The sequence below is a fragment of the Oncorhynchus gorbuscha genome, linkage group LG16, assembly GCF_021184085.1.
Source record: "Oncorhynchus gorbuscha isolate QuinsamMale2020 ecotype Even-year linkage group LG16, OgorEven_v1.0, whole genome shotgun sequence".
Taxonomy (NCBI): Eukaryota; Metazoa; Chordata; class Actinopteri; order Salmoniformes; family Salmonidae; genus Oncorhynchus; species Oncorhynchus gorbuscha.
This window is the reverse complement of record NC_060188.1, coordinates 10,802,209-10,822,084: the sequence shown is the minus strand read 5'-3', so window position 1 is coordinate 10,822,084 and position 19,876 is coordinate 10,802,209. Positions and strand designations below refer to the sequence as shown.

Here is a 19,876-nt window from a genome sequence, read left to right as displayed (position 1 = left end):
ATTACATTACCCAAGCAGGTTATGAGAGCCTCTGGACCCATTTGGAAAGAAGTAGAGGGTGCTCAACCAATGTGAGTTGAGGTGCAACCTAAAAATGTGTAAACATCATTGGAAAGGAAAAGGCGCAAGGCTCGCTCACCATTAAAGAATCCTACTTTTATTAAGCAAGTTTAAAAGATTTACGCTTTCGGCCTTCAATTGCATTTTTCAGAATAATCACAAAGGGAATAGACAAGTTCCTATGGGGCATGGGGCAGACAATTAGGGAGAAAACTTAAAACTGGTGGCTCTAATGAGAGATGGTGTGGTCGACCATACAGGTTGATACTCAGGGTTTGGGGTACTGTGGTCAATGTCGCCACCTAGTGATGAACTACAGAAGTGGAACCAGTAAAAAAACTGGGAAAGCTTATTTTCAACTGCAGTAGGTGTGAGGGGGGGGGGCTTCACAAAATAATACTATGGTCCTTCTCTAGGTTAAGACCTCTGGAGACTAAAGTATCTAAGGAATGGATCCAGAACATCTCTCTGGAACTTTGGCCTTTGTCAACATCGCGCTGACTTGTTCAATTCCAAAGTAAAATAATTCACTAAGTGTCCTCACTCTATGAAATGGAGGTCCACTGGGGTGGCTGTTGAGGTCAGCACATCAAAAGGCACTTCAGTGCTCATACATTCTAGTGCAGAGATCATAAACTAGATTCAGCCTCTTGCCAAATTCTTTTCTTGAGCGGAAGGTCGGTGGGCCTGAACAAAATTACAAATCATTTGTGGATTGCAAATTGCCTGCAAGAAGCCCAAACAGATATAATGTTTGACTAAAACATATTAATATTAAACCTTGTTTACATTTGAGAATAATTGGGAACAGATTTCTTAAATTAAAATCACTTGGAGCTGATTTCCTGGTGTTTTTACAGTCTTTCATGCCCCCCAAAATAATACTAAATTAAAAATGTCTCTCAGAAAGATTGGGGGCCAAATAAAACCACCTGTGGGCAAAAATCAGTTGGGGAACCCTGTTCTAGTGCGTAACTCCCTTGAGGTTCTCCTACGAAAAATAAGCCGCACAGGCAGCGAATCACGTAAATCACAATTGCAATTGATGGTACTTTAGATTTGTATGCCTGTTTTAAATGTTATTCTGGCATTAATACGTGTCACATATCAGTTTGCAAACAATATAAACATAGAAAATTCAAGCCCCTTGGGTGCTGCCATAGAGTTACATTCGAAGTGCCCATCCAAGAAGGCTCAAGGTCTTGGCCACAGATAAAATGATGTCAAATCACATATCTACTGTATCTTTTATTGGACTGATATTGACAACATAAGACTATTAAAATCTTAGCTAGCAAGCTAGGAGTCATCATCATGAATCAAGTCGACAATCTACTGGCAAATCCTTTTCAATCCTTGTCATATGAAATTGTAGATAAACCGTATCTGTGCTCATTGGCCATTGGACATGAACAATACACCAAAAATTGGAAATCACAAATTCAACAATGAGTGGTTTGGAAGGAATCAGTGGCGAACTGCAAGCATTAGAAAGAAATCACTAGCCTACTATTCAGTGGAGTGGCTGTGTGGTCCAAGTTTTCCCAGCTTAAAAGGACAAACACTCAACATTGGGCATGCTGTCAATCCAGCATGACTTCTGCTGTGCTCAAAACAACTGGAAACTTGGAACTGGAAAATCTCAAATTTCAGTGAGTTCAAGACAGCTGTGAACTCGGAAAAAAGGAGCTCCGACTGGGAAAATACGTTTTGAACGATCATCCAACTCGGAATTGCAAGTCGGGAACTGGAGCCTTTTTCTAGAGCGCTGACCTGAAGATCACTGATGTCAACATGATTGAACCTTGTTTTTTTCAGAGTTCCCAGTTGTCTTGAAAGAACCATAAACCCAGAGAATGCCGGACTTTGATGACAAAGTTTTCCCAAGAAGGACCGCCGTGAGCACAGCACGAGGTGAGTCCAGAAATGTCTTGTATGCTGCTGCATAAATGATGTAATATGACAGGGAGATATGTATACTGTAGCTAATAAAGTAATACTAAGTGTATATTGTGTAGTAAGCTGTTAGTAGACCATGTGCCTCACCCTAATAATTTGGTCCCTTTTCCCCTTATAATTTAGCCTACTGTTCTGACTTGGTGTACATGTAGCCTATAGCCTGTTTTAGCAAAATGTCATAATTAATTTTTTTCAATATATATATATTTTTTTGCATTATCAAATTAAGAACATTCAAAACAAAAGTGAAAAGATATTAGACAACGATAGGACAAAGTGACAGTAACAGACAAACGTAACAAAAATAAATTATAATTATAGTTATATAAACAAACATACAATAATAAAAAATACAAATAAAAAAATAAAAAATAAAAAATAACCGAGACATTGGATCACCTGCCGTAGGCTACATATTATACATTACATGTGAAACATTATGTGAGGATTATATATAGATTCAATCAATGAGATGTGGGGGGAGATTCTCCATATAGTCAATAAAAGGTTGCCAAATTCTGTAAAATGTCTTTAACTTATTCCTCAAGCAGTAAGTGATTTTCTCCAAAGGGATACAACTATTAACTTCCGAAAGCCACATTGCAACTGGCAGGGGGGAATCCAATTTCCATTTCAAGGCAATACATTTCTTGGCAATCGCTATCAATATTTCTGTTAGCTTTATAGTATGGCTTTGCCTAAGATTGGTGTTAGTAAAGTTACCCAGTAGACAGACCTCCGGGTCTAAAGGGAATGCAACCCCGTGAATTGAGGATATGGTATCGCATACCCCCTGCCAGAAACCGTGTAGTTTTGAACACTGCCAAGTGGAATGGAGGAATGTTCCTTCATCTGAGCCACATCTAAAACAGAGGGAGGAGATATCTGGGTTGAACCTGTGCAGTCTAGATGGGGTGATATAGAGCTGAGGTAGGAAATTAAACTGGATCAGTCTGTATCTGGAGTTCAATGTGGATGTAACCCCATCCCTGCATAGGTCACTCCATAGATCCTCATCAAGATCAATACCCAGATCTTTCTCCCATCTAAAGTCGGGGTTTATCTAGCCCAGGCAGTGTTAGTCCTGACATAAGAGCATTGTAAACACGGGAAATGGTCTTGAACAGTGGTTGGTCTGCGTGGCAGAGTTGTTCAATAGGTGACATCTTAGGTAGGTTCCATTGTCCCTTGAGAGTCACCCTAATAAAGTTTCGTAGTTGTAGGTAGCTAAAGAAGTCCCAGTTAGGCAAGTGGTATTTCTGTTTCAGCTGATCAAAAGACAGAAGAACTCCCTCCTCGTAACAATGTTCCAGAAGAGTGATCCCATTATCAGACCACGGTCTAAAGTTACTATTCTGGAAAAACATAGGGATCAATCTATTGTTCCATAAAGGGGTTTTAGGGGAAAGGAATCCCCCTCGTCAGAACAGCTCATGCAGTTTGCACCATGCCAGGACAGATTGTATGATTAAAGGGTTGTCTGTGATGATTTTTATCGATTTTCTGTCCCATTTGTAAAACAAATCTGCCCCAGTCATTTACCTCAAGCTTTTCAATGTTCAGCCATGAGGGAGAGGGACCATTGTCAAACCTCTGAGCCAGAAATCTAGACTGTGCAGCCCAGTAGTACATTCTAAAATTGGGGAGGTTTAAGCCCCCTTGACTGTAATCAAGGGTCAGTTTATCCAGGCCAACCCTAGGGGTTTTGCCGAGCCAGATAAACCGTCTGGTCAGCTTGTCGAGAGAGGAAAAAAATGCTGCGGGAACAGGGATAGGGAGAGATTGAAACAGATATAGAAACCTGGGCAGGACATTCATTTTAATTGCATTGATTCTACCCAGTAGAGTGAGAGGTAAGTCCATCCATTTACAAAGGTCAACCTCCACCTTTTGCAACAAACTGGCCAGATTGAGTTTATAGAGGTTGTTCAGATTACCATCCACCATTATGCCCAAATATGGGAAGCCCATAGGAGACCATCTAAAAGGAAACTTGTGCTTGATGGTATGATGGTCAAAGACAGACAACGGTAAAATTTCGCTTTTATCAAGATTGACCTTATATCCAGAGAAAGAACTATAACACTGTAGTAGGATCTGCAAGTGAGAGAGGGAGTGTTCTGGGTTTGTTAGGAATAAGATAAGGTCGTCCGCAAAGAGTGATAGTTTATGGGTATGGGGGCCCACCTCAAAGCCATGTATGTCAGGGCACGTTCTAATAGCCTCAGCCAACGGTTCGATGGCGAGGGCAAAGAGGTGGGGGCTAATTGGGCAACCTTGTCTGTTCCCCCTATAAAGAGGGAAAGAGGAGGAAGTAATCCCATTGGTAGCGATCCTAGCTTTAGGAGATTTGTAGAGTGATTTTATCAAATTTACAAACACGGTACCTAAACCAAACTTTTCCAAGGCGCGAAAGAGGTATGGCCATTCAACCCTATCAAAGGCCTTTTCAGCGCAGAGGGAGACTGCGACACCAGGTATTTTGTTTTTGTTAGCAAGGTGAATTATATCAAAGAACCTTCTGAGATTATTGGAGGACAATCTATTAATTATGAAGCCAGTCTGATCTGGGTTAACCAACAGGGGAAGACATGACTCCAGTCTCTTAGATAGCATCTTGGTGACCAGTTTACAATCTGTGTTAAGGAGAGAGATTGGTCTATAGGAGGCTCACTTTAGCAGGTTTTTCCCTTTCTTGTGGATTACAGTAATCACTGCTTGAGAGAAGGACTCTGGAATGCAGTTGTCTTCTCTGGCTTTTTTAAGTACCTCCATAAGGTAGGGGACCAACAGCTCCCTAAATTCTTTATAGAACTCTGGAGGGAAGCCATCCTCCCCAGGAGATTTATTAGAAGGTAAGGATTTAATGGCCTCCAACAATTCAGGAACTGAGAAGTGTTCACTCAGGCGCTCGCTGTCTTCCCCTGACAGGCATGGGAGGTTGAGAGAGGAGAGAAAGGAGTCTATCTCTGATAGATCATCGCTTGATTGGCAAGTGTAGAGGTCTTCATAGTATTTCTTAAAAGTATTATTAATTTCAGTAGGGTTGAAAGATATCTCTTTAGTGAGTTTCTATGGCATTAATTGTCCTCTTACTTTCCTCTGCTTTCAGTTGCCATGCCAATACTTTGTGAGCTTTCTCTCCAAGCTCATAATAACGCTGTTTTGATTTAGTGATGGCCCTCTCAGCTTGATATGTGTTCAGAATATTATATTTAAGTTTTTTATTTACCAAAAGCCTGTATAGATCTTTAGTCGGGCCTCTTTGGTAGGTTTCCTCTAGCTCGGAGATTTCAGATTCAAGGGCACTCAGTTCCGCACCGTGTTTTTTCTTCAGCCCTTTAGTATAGGAAATAATCTGTCCCCTCAGGCCTTCAATGTGTCCCAAAGAATGAAGCTGTCAGGAGCAGAGGGTTTGTTTGTCAAAGTAAAAATATTGATCTGCTCTTTGATGAATGCACAAAATTCAGGTTGCTTTAGAAGTGTAGAATTTAGTCTCCATCTATATGCTCCATTTACCTTGGTAGGAATGGAGATTGATAATACCAGAGGAGAATGGTCACTAAGCAATCTGGGGAGATACTCGACATCTAACACTCTATGACACAGTTGTGTCGAAAGTAAAAAGTTATCTATGCGTGTGTGTGTCTTGTGTGGGTGTGAATAAAAAGAGTAGTCCCTATCCTGTGGGTGCAACTGTCTCCAGATGTCTAGTAAATTGAGATCTTTCATGAATGACATGGTGAGCTTGCCGGCTTTGGTAAGAAGTGAGGGTTTATCAGAAGACCTATCAAGAACTGTATCTAAGCAAAAATTAAAATCTCCTCCAACCAGTAGCCATCCTGGTGGTGCTTGAGCAACCTGAAGGAAGACATTCTGAATAAACATATGGTCATCGAAGTTAGGAGCATAAATATTCAATAGGGTCCAATACTCTGAAAACATATGCCCCTGCACCAAAACAAACCTGCCAGAGGGATCAGAGATGGTGTTGTTGACGCAGAAGGGGATGTGTCTACTTATCAAAATTGCAGTTCCTCTTGCTTTGGAGTTAAAAGAGGATGCAAAAACTTGTCCTACCCATTCCCTCTTCAATTTCTTGTGTTCACTGGCTGTAAGATGTGTTTCTTGTAAAAACACAATGTCAGCCTTTAATTTCTTCAGGTATGTATAGACTCTTTTCCTTTTAATCAGGCTGTTAAGACCTTTTACGTTGAATGTGACATATTTTAGTGGATTAAGCATAGGTTGGGTTTCAAATATGTAACTGAATAGAAATCTATCATATGCAGATAATTAGGAAATGTTTCAACTTTGGTTTGAGCACAAAAGTGACCTGTGTGTCTCTTTAGGAGGGAAACAATAAACATAGAAAAAAGGAAGAAAAAAAAATCCCACCCACCCCGATTGTCAGACTAGAACAACAGTCCCAACAATCAAACATGAATACACTTGTAGAGATACGTTGCTGCTCGCTTTCCATCTTGCTCTTACTAGCTAAACCTTGGCGTAAACTAAAACCTGCGAGCTCTCTAAATTGAAAACAAACGTTGTGAATAGATATTTATGGCTTAATATTTACTGCCCACGGTAAGGGCTGCTTGAGTCTCTTTACGAAAGATTAACATAAATGAGGAGGAAAGCAGTGGGCCTAAACCCACTTATTGCTTCGCCCAGTAGATATGGACTAAACCAAAATATACACTCCTGTAAATGTAATAGAACTCACCCCGGGAAGATACGGCTAGTTGAAAATGTACAAATCAATTAAAGTGACCGGGAGATACCAGCAGTTCAATCCGGATAAGAGAAAACAAACAAACTGCATTTTATCCCCCAGAGAGACCGTCCTGGCTCAGACTCGGACGTTGCTCAGTTCTTTGAGAAAAGTGTGGTCATAATTGATTTTTGTAAGAGTTTTCATTGTCTGCTTATATACCCCCTTTATTTATCCTACAGTTCTGACTTGGTGTACAGGGAGAATACTGTAAGAAAGGTCAATGTTCTGAATTCTGTTGCTGTACATTTCAAAAGTGCTGAGCACATAGTTATATTGTCTACGTCCATCCTAACTCGTTCATTAATGTCTTAATCAAATTAGAGATTGCCTCTTATTCGCTCGTCATCCACTTATGCCATAGTTTGTACATCTAAATGCCATAGTTTGTACATCTAAATACCATAGTTTGTACATCTCAATTGTCAGTAGAAACCACATTTGTTTAAGCAAGTCAGCCATATCAGCTATGTTGTTTTTAAAAGGCAGTAAATTAGGCTGAATTAACTGTTTCGCTGCCAGACAAGGCTCCGCTGATAGCCAGGTGTAGCAGTGGTAAGGTGTTGGGACTGCTGTTGGCACAGCTTTATGTAGGCCCTAACAATTTGTGGGCACCATTTGTAACTGTTTTAGTGCAATTAATGTATTGTTACATGCTAAAATCGCCATTGCACTGGACACAAACTGGTTGAACACTGTTGATTCAAAGTCAACACATTTCATTTTTTGTTGTTGAAATTATTCAACCAGTTTGTGCCTAATGGGCAAAAAAATTTCAATGACCGAAATATAATCCTCTGTGTACAGGTATGTCTGAGTGGATGTGTTGGGCTTTGAGTGGATGAGTAGTGTTGAGATATAGCGACTGAGAGTATTGAGTAGATATCTGGTAAATCAGTGGGAATAAATGTGCCTAAAGCCAATGCGTAGAATTCTAGATCTTTTTTTTTTATCTAGGCAAGTCAGTTAAGAACAAATTCTTATTTACAATGATGACCTACACCAGCCAAACCTGGATGACGCTGGGCCAATTGTGCACCAATCATTGTTAATGCTGCTTCTGCTCAGCCAGCATCTGGTTCGGTCTAATGCCCCAACTTGGTCTCAGTGCATTTCGTAATATTCTGTATGTAAATCCACACTCCATTTAGTATGATATATTTAATATGGTATGTATTCATTTGTGGATGTCCATGTTATGTTATATGTTTATTTGTTATGAATTTTCAAAACACACTATATGTTACGAATTTGCAAAACACAGTATATGTTACAAATTCTAGCTAGGTGGCTAACCTTATGGTTATTGAAGGGTTCGCTAAAATAGTTACGGTTAGGGTTAGGGGAAGGGTTAGCTAACATGCTAAGCAGTTGCATAGCTAAAAAGTAGTAAGTAGTTGAACATTTGCTAATTAGCTAAAATGCTCAAGTTATCCCTGATGAGATTTGAACTTACAACCTTTGGGTTGGTAGACGTTTGCGTTATATGCCTACCCATCCACCCCAACCAACACCCTCATTTCATAACCATAATAATAACCATCTGTCTTATGTAACCATACCAAATAAAACATATAACTATACTTTGATCGTTACTAATTACGTTTACTATGTTATGTCTGGTCTATGAGACCAGGCTACAATGCCCGGGTTGAACCCATGCGCCATGTGGGGAGCCTGCTGGATGAACTGCTGGAAGAGACACACACTCAGAGCAGGACAAGTACATCATGAATGTTCATGATTTCACCACGTCTTGAATTGAGGTAAGCGCTGTCAATTATTCACTACTGCTTGAAAAAACATTCCCTACAATTTTATGTAACATTTATTTAACTAGGCAAGTCAGTTAAGAACAAATTCTTATTTACAATGACGGCCTACCCCAGACTATGCTGGGTCAATTGTGCGCCGCCCTATGGGACTCCCAATCACGACCGGATGTGATTCAGCCTGGATTCGAACCAGGGACTGTAGTGACGCCTTAGACAGCTGCGCCACTCGGGAGCCCAAATGCCGTGTCCAATGTTCTAATCCCTCCCCATAAATTTAGAGTGCAATATTAGAGTCGGATTGATAACGCTCAATCCAGATAGGCCGCGATGGCAAATGTGACATGTTCTGACGGAACTGTTCAATCAAATATGCCTATTGCTCCGCCACGGTAGGTTGCAGTAATGCACCATAGAAGACCACGGCGCTAGTACAGAAAGAAGAATCTACCATTCATTTCCGTAAATAAAATCGGTCACCATTCTCTCTTCCTGTTGTGAAGTTAGCGGCATGGAGAAGGCACGTTTAATTTGATCTGGATCGAAACAGCATTTTGCGTTGCAAATAGAATTGTAGCTATCTGAACACTATTTCATTTGATTTGTAAGACTGAAGCCTTTCAAATACGTTTCTATAAACGCATTACCATCAAACTGATAGTAGCTAGCACATTTATAGCAAGCTGTGCTAACTGTATTGTGTTGTCATGCTTTATGTTTCACAATACTTGCTTACCACTTTGTAGCTCAGTCAATTTACTCGCGCGCTATTGTTGCCATCATTCCCTCCCCAGCGCGTGTGTGTAAAGCATGGAGATTGAGGGGAGAGATTTCATGAACAGTCCCCCCTTGAAGACGGTGCGGTTTGGGGGCAATGTTGTTGCCACGTTAGCGAAATTCAAACAGGTGAGATTTCCAATCCAGTGACACCAGACTTGGATGCCTTAGACACTTATGTGATTCACTCTGGAATGTAGTTATAACCTGGTAAACATATGACAGTATTTGCTGCTGGTTGGTTGTTTTTCAAGGGAGACACCAGTGACTATGAGTTGTTGAAACATCAGCTGGCAGATCCAGATATCAAGGTAAATGAGCACGACTAGCAGTTCTGCTACATGTACAGTGTAACAAGGACGTTTCCAGAGATCTTAATGATAATAGTGTCTTCCTTTTTTGACAGGATGCCCAGATCATCAACTGGCTGCAGGAGTTCCGGAATTGTGTGACACAACTCAGCAAAGACCATGAGCAGCTGATCTATGTGGCTCTGGTGAGGATGGAACACTTGAATCAAGAGATGGACAGTACTGCCCAGTCCAGGAACAGTTTTCTAATGCTGTATCTACCCCTTGTGTCTCTGTGAACCAGAGGCTGCCGTGGCTGGGCCGAAGCCCTGCCGTAGTGGAGGAGTATCTAGCCTTCCTCGGTAACCTGGTATCTGCCCAGACGGTCTACCTCCGGGCCTGCCTCAAGATGGTGGTCTCCAACTTCAAACCCAGTGAGTTCCTGTCTGTCTGCGTGGACATTCTGATAAGTCAATATGGCTACTTTAAAGACCTGTTGTTTTTCCTTCCTTTCCAGAGAGAGTGAATATCTGTGAGGGAGGAGTGGACATCTCTGACTCGGATGATGACGATGAAAGTAGGTGTTACTGTTTCATTACTGTTTGCGATGGGAAGGTTGTTCAACAGACAGTCCCTGAAATGTTTCATTGAAATACACACTGCAGTAAATTCATAGTGACCTGAGACTGCAGTTGGTAAAAGGCTGCTCCACTCGTCCTTTTAGGGAAACTAGGCACACCTCTAAAGCCCTTGAAGAGTGAGGATGATAAGAGGGGAGGTGAGGTGTAGATAAGATAATGCATGGAGACTCTAGCACTGGGGACTTTCACTGCAGGAGTCCCACCCCTTATGGTTACTGATTTGTCAGGCTGACAGACTTCCTCATAAATCTTAGTTTTACTTCAATGTTACAATTTTTTTTTTTTACTTCAAACGTTACAATTTTGTTTTTACTTCAAACGTTACAGAATCAACGTTCCATTCCAATATAAAGGGTATAATGACACCCAGTTCACAGATCCAACTTGTTCAACGTTGGATGTTCGTTCAAAACGGCAAATACTTCATTCATTTCTGCAGTGTTAACCCTTTCTCTTCTTTCTTGATTTGAAGACCTTCCAAGAAGTTTTGACCAGTGTCACCAGGCCCTGCAGCTGATTGGCAGATATGTCCCATCGTAAGTAGCCATAAGACAATCCTACAACATGTTGCTGGATCATTTTCAGACCCAGGTCTGACCTTGGGAACTGTTGACCCCCAATGCAAACTGGTAATAAACATGTTTTTTTGTCCTTCTCATTTCAGCACCAGCTGTTTCCTGATGCCCATTCTGATTGACAACTTTCCTTTTGTGCAGAAATCTTCCAGAACCCTGGTAAGCAGTGGCTGCGGTAGGTAGCCTCATGTTTCGTTCTTTTATTGTCAGATTGTTGTACAGTATGGTTGTCTTTCACTCTCCCCAGGAGTGTTATGTCCATAACCTTCTGTCAGATTGTTGTACAGTATGGTTGTCTTTCACTCTCCCCAGGAGTGTTATGTCCATAACATTCTGTCAGGTTGTTGTACAGTATGGTTGTCTTTCACTCTCCCCAGGAGTGTTATGTCCATAACCTTCTGTCAGGTTGTTGTACAGTATGGTTGTCTTTCACTCTCCCCAGGAGTGTTATGTCCATAACCTTCTGTCAGATTGTTGTACAGTATGGTTGTCTTTCACTCTCCCCAGGAGTGTTATGTCCATAACCTTCTGTCAGATTGTTGTACAGTATGGTTGTCTTTCACTCTCCCCAGGAGTGTTATGTCCATAACCTTCTGTCAGGTTGTTGTACAGTATGGTTGTCTTTCACTCTCCCCAGGAGTGTTATGTCCATAACCTTCTGTCAGATTGTTGTACAGTATGGTTGTCTTTCACTCTCCCCAGGAGTGTTATGTCCATAACCTTCTGCGGGTGGCGGTTTACATCCCCTCTCTACGACGAGACGTCCTGGAACTCATCATCAGTAGGATGCTCAAACTGGACGTAAGTGTGTGTTAGTTAAGGCACAGTTGCTCGTGTGTGTGTGTGTGTGTGTGTGTGTGTGTGTGTGTGTGTGTGTGTGTGTGTGTGTGTTTTTTGGCTTTCCAGTTCTTCACTGAGAAAAAGGTATTTTTTGTGTGCTAACACGGTGTGTTGTGTTCCAGGTGAGTGCTCCCCGGGGAGAGATGGAGGAGAATGCTGTGCAGCAAGAGTTGAAAGGAGAGCAGGAGGAGGAGGGTCTCTTTGACATGGTGGCTGACTAGATCTGCTATGTTTTACATACAACAGTCACAGGTGTGATAGTTCTCCATTTTGCGACTGAAGTGGTGTGACGTTTCCCTCCTCTCTCTCTCTCTCACACAGGATGAGGATGTCTGTTCAGTGAAGTCCAGTCCAACAGGGACCAATGTGATGGTCCACCCTGTTGCTGAGAGACTGGACACTCTCATGGTTGTGCTGCTGGCCTTCATCAAGGACATGTGCCACGTCAACGGTGAGCACAGGGTCTTCACACACACTCACTAGACATATGACAAGACAGTGCTTACTCTGCTTCCTTTCTCTCTCCCCCTCTACTCTCTCTCTCTGGCAGGTTGTCTGGATGTGGAGCGGACTAAGGATCTGTACAAGGACCTGGTGTGTGTGTTTGATAAACTTATCCTACCTACACACGCCTCCTGTCACGTCCAATACGCCCTCTTCTACCTCTGCAGCTTCAGACTGGTCAGTACTCGCAACAGTGTGCATCCGTGCGGCTTTATAGTAGTGGCATTTTATAGAACAGTTGAGTGGGTAACTCGATTGATTGGCTGTGTGTTTGACCCCTCTCTCAGGCTCTGGCAGAGGCGTTTCTGGAACACCTGTGGAGGTTACTGCAGAGCCCGTCTCACCCGGCAGTACTGCGCCAATCTGCCGCTGGCTACATGGGTAGCTTCCTGGCCCGTGCCAACTTCCTGCCCGTCGCGTGAGTCACACCCTACTTTTGCTGATCAGAAAGGGCTCCTTAGAGCATGTTAGGGTGTGGTTGGTTCTATGCAGCATACTCTGTGGTCCCTCCTAACTCCCTAACTAAGATTCTCTGACTGTTCTCCGTCCTGCAGTACGGTACGTGCGTGTCTGGACCTGCTGGTCCCCTGGCTCCACCTATACATAGACAGCCAGGACTCTGGCTCCCGGGCCTACTGTGACATCACACTACACGGGCCCTTCTATAACGCCTGCCAGGCTGTCTTCTACACATTCATCTTCAGACACAGGAGCATCCTGGAGGGCAACATGAAGAAAGGTAGGGGATTACACATGCGTGTAAAACACATACACAGATACTTACAATTTTGTTTTTGTATCAGTTGATATATCTCACTGGCCTGGCAATCTCTATGGGAGGGCTCTCTACCAGTTTCCAGTATTATATAACTGTGTGTCTGTAAGGGGGGGCTCTCTACCAGTTTCCAGTATTATATAACTGTGTGTCTGTAAGGGGGGGCTCTCTACCAGTTTCCAGTATTATATAACTGTGTGTCTGTAAGGGGGTCAGTTTCCAGTATTATATAACTGTGTGTCTGTAAGGGGGGCTCTCTACCAGTTTCCAGTATTATATAACTGTGTGTCTGTAAGGGGGCTCTCTACCAGTTTCCAGTATTATATAACTGTGTGTCTGTAAGGGGCTCTCTACCAGTTTCCAGTATTATATAACTGTGTGTCTGTAAGGGGGTCTCTCTACCAGTTTCCAGTATTATATAACTGTGTGTCTGTAAGGGGTCTCTCTACCAGTTTCCAGTATTATATAACTGTGTGTCTGTAAGGGGGGCTCTCTACCAGTTTCCAGTATTATATAACTGTGTGTCTGTAAGGGGGTCTCTCTACCAGTTTCCAGTATTATATAACTGTGTGTCTGTAAGGGGGCTCTCTACCAGTTTCCAGTATTATATAACTGTGTGTCTGTAAGGCGGGGCTCTCTACCAGTTTCCAGTATTATATAACTGTATGTCTGTAAGGGGGGTCTCTCTACCAGTTTCCAGTATTATATAACTGTGTGTCTGTAAGGGGGGCTCTCTACCAGTTTCCAGTATTATATAACTGTATGTCTGTAAGGGGGGTCTCTCTACCAGTTTCCAGTATTATATAACTGTGTGTCTGTAAGGGGGGTCTCTCTACCAGTTTCCAGTATTATATAACTGTATGTCTGTAAGGGGGGTCTCTCTACCAGTTTCCAGTATTATATAACTGTGTGTCTGTAAGGGGGGTCTCTCTACCAGTTTCCAGTATTATATAACTGTGTGTCTGTTTCCCTCCCAGGGCTGGCGTACCTGCAGAGTCTGAACCTAGAGAGGATAGTGATGTGTCAGCTCAACCCTCTGAAGGTCTGCCTGCCTGCCGTCACCAACGTGTTTGCTGCCATCACCAGGTACAGTGGTACACCGACCAACCACCCTTTAAGCCAGTCGCACATCAATTACACTCTGCTACAGCACTGTGTTAGTTTCTGTCTGCTTCTAAAATGTGAAGTGGTTGTTTGACCCAGACGTGTATCCATCCATCCACAGAAAGTACCAGTTGGTGTTCTGCTACACCATCATCGAGAGGAACAACCGCCATATTCTCCCCGTGGTCCGCAGCTCCGTGGGGGGCGACTGTGTGTCCACCAACACCAACCCCCTGGACAGTTTCTTCCCCTTTGACCCCTACGTGCTCAAGAGGTAACCCATGAACCCTTCTCAGGGACCACATATCAGTGGGCACAAAACAGGAGAAATTGGTTGGAAATGGCAGTAGTGCAACCTGAACTCTAAGAAGAGAGTTAATTTTCCATTTCTGATCATGTTTTTCTTCTCTCCTCTCCAGGTCAAGTAAACTAATCGAGCCCCTCTACCAGGTGTGGGAGGAGCCAGCAGACACTGAGGTGGACACCGTCACCACCAAGAGAGTCAGACCGGTAAAACACAGACAGTCTTGTATTCTCTCAGGGACACACATGATTGGATGCTGTGTGTCTCCCTATTGGTTGTTTTTGTGGTTTGATTGGCTGTTTTCTCTCTGTCTTAGTGCTCGGATGCAGATGAGGATGACTTCCTGCGAGGGGAGACGCCGGAGACAAAGGGGGTGATGGGTATGACCCCTGGCTCGTATGAGTCACACCTCCACAGCCCCAGCAGTGTGGGCTCGCCGCCCATCTCCTTCCTACAGAGACCCTATCATCACTGAAGAGAAGTATCAGTCGGAACCATCTACAATCACCACCCCATCAAGAACCTACTCCAGGACGCAAAAGATTATGAACACAAAGTGTACAATGCGTGGCTAGAGCTATTCATTTTATAATAATTGTTCTATGTTATAGCAGTTAACATGTTATAACTGGTTAATAGTGAATAAGTTAATTTAACTCTACTATGGAAAGAAAATATATTTGTTTTATCTAGGATGGGAAAATCGAAAGATTTGTGTTCTCAGCGCAGGTAACTGTATTTACAAAAGATAATTCTGACACTTTCAATGGTTCATTGATTATGGATGTCTCTGATCTACAATTCGTGTCAAGTTCTGAACAACACATTTTAATGATTTATATAATTTTACAGATTGTAAACATTGTTCCCTTATTGAAATTCTTCTTGACCAGAACAGATACTTGTAAGAAAGGTCACCTGCAGTAGATGAAAAAGGAAACATATCTGTAAACTTGTGCTTGTATGTATGGAGTATCAAATATATAGTTGACATGCACTGCCCTGTAAATAAAAGTCACACTATTTGTGGGTTGACAGAAATGAATATATTGTAAAAAATGATCAGTCGGGAACTGTACAGGGATGTCCTGTCCCACTCTGTTGCACTGTAACACACATCCTCTCAGGTAGGATTCTCAGAGGGTGTTTGCTTTGCGTATAGAAATACGGAAACACTTTCTCTGTGAACGTGTGTGAGAAAGAGTAAAGAGGTGTATCATCATCAGCAGGGTCAAAGAAAGACACTTGGCCCTTGTCCCAGTCCAGCTGCACTCTGACCCTCTTGAGTTTCTCTGTGACTGTCACAGCTGTTGGGGGTGAGGTCATCGCTCTGTACTCCCTGTCTCGCAGACACATGGTCCAAAACCCGTTCTCGGGCCGGGCCTGGACCTCCACATTCCTGGTGACAGACGTACAGGCCACGCCCAGAATCCAGTCGTTGTTACATCCTGTATCCACTACCCAGCAGTGGCTTCCTGAGCTAAGCCCGGTCATGCCCAGGACCTCTGCACTCATGTGGAAGCGTTCAGGGTTGTCAGGGAGACGGTGGGGCTGGCTGGTGTACTGAAGGGATGTGAGGTCATGTGACAGGAAGAGGCAGGGGTGTGCTGTGTTTGGGTCCAAGGTCACAGGAGCTGAAGAGGAGGAAATGGGCCAGAGACTGGGTTAGAGACAGGAAAAGGGTTTGTGTCACTCACCACTGTTTTAGCTTCTCTCCGCCAGGTTAAAATGCTGTGGGAGTTAACCTTCTTATCTCATCTCTGTTAACCATTGAAATTGACTTACTGTATTCAACATGCAGAAGCATTTTCTTCCAGACTCTGTACTTGAGGTTACAGAGGTGCTTGGCCACATCAATCAGCGCCCCTGAAATCCTCTCTGGGCCCTGCCCTGTGCACTGGGCTCTGAAATCACAAAATAATACAATTGTCCTGTTCAATATTCCAAAGCAGAAAGAGGGAGGAAAAAATAGAATGATTGACAGAGGTGGGGGATTTCAACATACCTCTCTATAGTGGCTTTAAAATTCTGAAAAGCAAAGAAAGTGTAATATTGTGGCTGAATAAAATAAATCCCATCCTCTCCTCAAAAACAATTATTCTGGCTTTTTTTAAATTGTGTGTAATGTGTCAATTGTGCCAGTACAAACCTGGAGCAATGTCATGTCTTCAGCATCAGTCATCTCCTGTGTTATGACTGTTATAGTCTCTTTGAGGTATAACATCCCTGCTGCAGCCTTTGTCACCATACTCTTCATCAGCCCTATCTTCTCCTCTTCCTCCTCCTTCAGAGCAGCTAGCCTCGCTGCCTCTTCCTCATACAGGAACTGGTGGAGTTCCACAAACAGATCCTTTATCTGCCTCTCTGTCTCCAGGGCCTGATTCTGAGGGGCAGTTAGAGCACAACTTGATGGATTTGAGTTCATTTGAATGAAAAGGAAACTGAGATGACATCTGTAGAGATTACCTTAATGGATTCGAGCATCTCTTCAGAGGTTCCCTTCAGTCTAATGAGGGAGTCCAGTGTATGCTGTAAGATTTTCAGTGCTACGTTGAGCTCATCCTAGAAGTCAGAGGGTATTCTAACATGAGGCTTCTTATGAAAGCAGCAAGCTGTAACTCGATTAAACGTCTAGATTTAATTATGTTAAATAAATTAACAATAGGTTCAATGCCAGGCGTGTCGCTTGACTAAAATAACCCTTTCAATACCTGAGATAATTTACTATGTTTAAAGATGTTTTACTCTGCATACACACTGTATGTCCATCAACACCACTCACTGACGTATAACTAGCAGATCAGCTTTTATCCCATAGGAATGCAGATATAATACTTTACACACTTTTACATTTCTCTGCTATATTTCTCTGCTAATACTGTACACTCACATATACTGTCAGGATAGACCTGATTAACAGCATTCTACTGCCAGGGGCCACAGGCTCCTGACATGAGACAATGGCAACGTTAACTATGACAGTTAAGTTATTTAATGCATATACATACTAGAGTCATTTCAATTATGATTTCAATTATTATTCAGTCTCTCACCTTGCAATCCTGTGCTGCCTTCTCTGTGGGTATGCAGTCATGGTTCTTGTGTATTTTCGAGGCTTGGCACACTACACAGACAGGCTGCTTGTCCACCAGACAGAAGAATCTGAGTCTCTCTCCATGTAGACTACAAAGTACACGGTTCCCCCCGATTGAGCTCTGAATCCTGCTCTTTTGCAAAGCTTCACAGAGGTTCTTCAGAGCCAGATTGGAGGGAGGGGTGCGCTTGGAAGCTTTTCTCCTGCAGACAGGGCACTGTCTGAGGGCTGAGGTGTTCCAGTAGCATTGTAGGCAGGTCTTACAAAAGCTGTGGCTACATGGTAGGAGGACAGGGTCCCTGAAGATGTCACAGCACACAGGACAGGAGAGATCCTCCTCTGGGAGACACACACTGGATGACATGTATGTCTTCACCTGATCAGGTACCGGGAGTCTGTGAAGAAGATATCCTCTGGCTTAAACAATACTACATTCCCATGTCAAGCATATAAACGTGGAGATTATTTACGTTGTCTTTCAGAAATCACCTCCCTTTTGATTTTCAAAACAGATATTCAAAGTGCCTATTCTTCCATTGTTCTTGTTGTAATGCCAGACCTTAAAAGTGCAGGCTGTTTTCCTGTCTGTTGAGTTGTGTTTGTGTGTGACTCCAGAGACACACAGTACTGCGTGACAGACAGCAATGTGAAACAGGAAGTCGAGCCCTATTGGTCACATGTGGAATAGCTGCAAACTGGTTTAGCCTAGAACCTGTTACACGTTTTGAATAGCAACATTGTTAAAGGTTGTGGATAGAGACACACAATCAATAACTTTAAAAGCCTTTAAAAGACTGAAAAGTGAAAGATGACTGTCAAGATATATCTCATGAAGCAGGATGAAAATATGATCAACCAAAATTATTGGTAAAATCATCATAAATAAAAGTGGCCTCACATTACATTGTGTTCCTAAAACATATGTATTTACATGCTTATAACAAAGGCAGGTACAATGTAGGCCTAACGTAAATACGTAAATACCATACACATCATTACCTATTGTATACAACTGTTATACCTGTTTGTACCTTGCACTATATTCATTATTTGCAAATAAAACTTACAATGGGGATAACTGTGTAATCTAAAGCAATAATTATATGCCAGTGCTTTTGACACCAATGAATGCTCATATAGAGCAAAGCTTCAAAAGGTATTCTGTAGGCCTAATCTTCCCCTTACACAACCTCAATGGCAAACCAAGTTTCTTCCCCAAAAGCCAGTGCAGCTTCATTGCATTTACATTAGGAAAGGGGATGAAGAGGGGTTCACAGGGGGAGAAAGGGGTTTGGAGGGGCCAGCCTGTGTTTCCCTTGAAAACTCAAGGTTTCAGGATATTGGCTAAAACAATTCAACCATCTGCCTCCACCTCCAGTGTGGTATTTTAAATATTTGTTATTGTTGCTTGGTGTCAATATCAGAGGAAATCAAACTTGATTTGTCAGATGCACCGAATACAACTGTGAAATGCTTACTTACAAACTCTCCAACATTGCAGTTCAAGAAGAATTAAGAAAATATTTACCAAGTAGACTAAAATAAAAAGTAATAATAGAAAGTAACACAAGTGACTATGCATAGATAATAAACAGCGAGTAGCAGCAGTGTAGAAAAGTGAGGGAGTCAATGTAAATTGTCCGGTGGCAATTTTATTAATTGTTCAGCAGTCTTATGGCTTGGAGGTAGAAGCTGTTGCGGAGCCTTTTGGTCCTAGACTTGGCACTCCGGGACCATTTGCTGTGCGGTATCAGAGAAAACAGTCTATAACTTGGGTGACTGGAGTCTCTGACAATTTTATGGGCTTTCCTCTGACACTGCCTATTATATAGGTCCTGGATGGCAGGAAGTTTGGCCCCATTGATGTACTGGGCCGTTCGCACTACCCTCTGTAGCGCCTTACGGTCAGATGCCGAGCAGTTGACATACTAGGCGGTGATGCAACCGGTTAGGATGCTCTTGATGGTGCAGCTGTAGAACCTTTTGAGGATATGGGGACACATGCCAAATCTTTTCAGTCTCCTGAGGGGGAAAAGGTTTTGTTCACGACGTCTTGGTATGTTTGGACCATGATAGTTCGTTGGTGATGTGGACACCAAGGAAATTGAAACTCTCAACATCAGCCCACAGTGTGTGGATTGTAGCAATCACTACATGTGATTGTGACCACTTTATATTATTGGGGAAAATCTATGAACATTCATTAGTGGCTTGATGACGATGATAATTTCAGGCTACTCACAAGAGATGTTTTTGTAGGATGCATGCAGCTATCACTACACCACTCAATGACTATAGTCGTGTAACTACACATCTCTGGAACAATCTCTTCATTCAAAGACTCAATCATGGACACTCATACTGACAGTTGTGGCTGCTTTGTGTGATGTATTATTGTCTCTAC

The 19,876-nt window shown here is 42.6% G+C and overlaps 2 protein-coding genes across 4 annotated transcripts; one reads left to right on the top strand and one right to left on the bottom strand.

Moving 5' to 3' along the window:
* The first annotated feature begins 8,426 nt into the window (after window positions 1-8,426).
* LOC124000046 (RNA polymerase I-specific transcription initiation factor RRN3-like) lies at window positions 8,427-15,423 on the top strand. Of its 3 annotated transcripts, none has more exons than XM_046306145.1 (18): window positions 8,427-8,562; window positions 9,363-9,474; window positions 9,600-9,656; window positions 9,752-9,841; window positions 9,940-10,069; window positions 10,153-10,212; window positions 10,749-10,812; window positions 10,941-11,010; window positions 11,554-11,652; window positions 11,814-11,900; window positions 12,013-12,142; window positions 12,242-12,372; window positions 12,483-12,613; window positions 12,750-12,934; window positions 13,948-14,056; window positions 14,196-14,348; window positions 14,494-14,584; window positions 14,695-15,423. In XM_046306145.1, exons 2-18 carry the CDS (start codon window positions 9,379-9,381, stop codon window positions 14,851-14,853), a joined length of 1,842 nt encoding a protein of 613 aa, XP_046162101.1. In that variant the 5' UTR covers window positions 8,427-8,562; window positions 9,363-9,378; the 3' UTR covers window positions 14,854-15,423. The 3 variants fall into 3 exon arrangements, with proteins under 3 accessions (XP_046162101.1, XP_046162102.1, XP_046162103.1); XM_046306146.1 differs by lacking the exon at window positions 8,427-8,562 and adding an exon at window positions 8,971-9,088; XM_046306147.1 differs by lacking the exon at window positions 8,427-8,562 and adding an exon at window positions 9,055-9,172.
* Window positions 15,186-18,099, bottom strand: LOC124000047 (zinc-binding protein A33-like). Its single transcript, XM_046306148.1, has 6 exons — window positions 17,432-18,099; window positions 16,845-16,940; window positions 16,528-16,761; window positions 16,384-16,406; window positions 16,164-16,282; window positions 15,186-16,012 (listed from the first exon to the last, which is right to left on the bottom strand). The coding sequence occupies exons 1-6, from the start codon at window positions 17,834-17,836 to the stop codon at window positions 15,441-15,443; spliced, it is 1,449 nt and encodes a 482-aa protein (XP_046162104.1). The 5' UTR covers window positions 17,837-18,099; the 3' UTR covers window positions 15,186-15,440.
* Window positions 18,100-19,876: the final 1,777 nt, after the last annotated feature.

Bases quoted from the DNA above. Each gene is read 5' to 3' on its own strand.
- LOC124000046 (XM_046306145.1), top strand. From the start codon at position 9,379: ATGGAGATTGAGGGGAGAGATTTCATGAACAGTCCCCCCTTGAAGACG. The intron at 9,657-9,751 runs GTAAATGAGCAC...CTTTTTTGACAG, and splicing joins TGGCAGATCCAGATATCAAG to GATGCCCAGATCATCAACTG. The intron at 10,070-10,152 runs GTGAGTTCCTGT...CTTCCTTTCCAG, and splicing joins GGTCTCCAACTTCAAACCCA to AGAGAGTGAATATCTGTGAG.
- LOC124000047 (XM_046306148.1), bottom strand. From the start codon at position 17,836: ATGTCATCCAGTGTGTGTCTCCCAGAGGAGGATCTCTCCTGTCCTGTG. The intron at 16,407-16,527 runs GTTTGTACTGGC...TTTGCTTTTCAG, and splicing joins AAGACATGACATTGCTCCAG to AATTTTAAAGCCACTATAGA. The intron at 16,283-16,383 runs GTATGTTGAAAT...TTGTGATTTCAG, and splicing joins TTTAAAGCCACTATAGAGAG to AGCCCAGTGCACAGGGCAGG.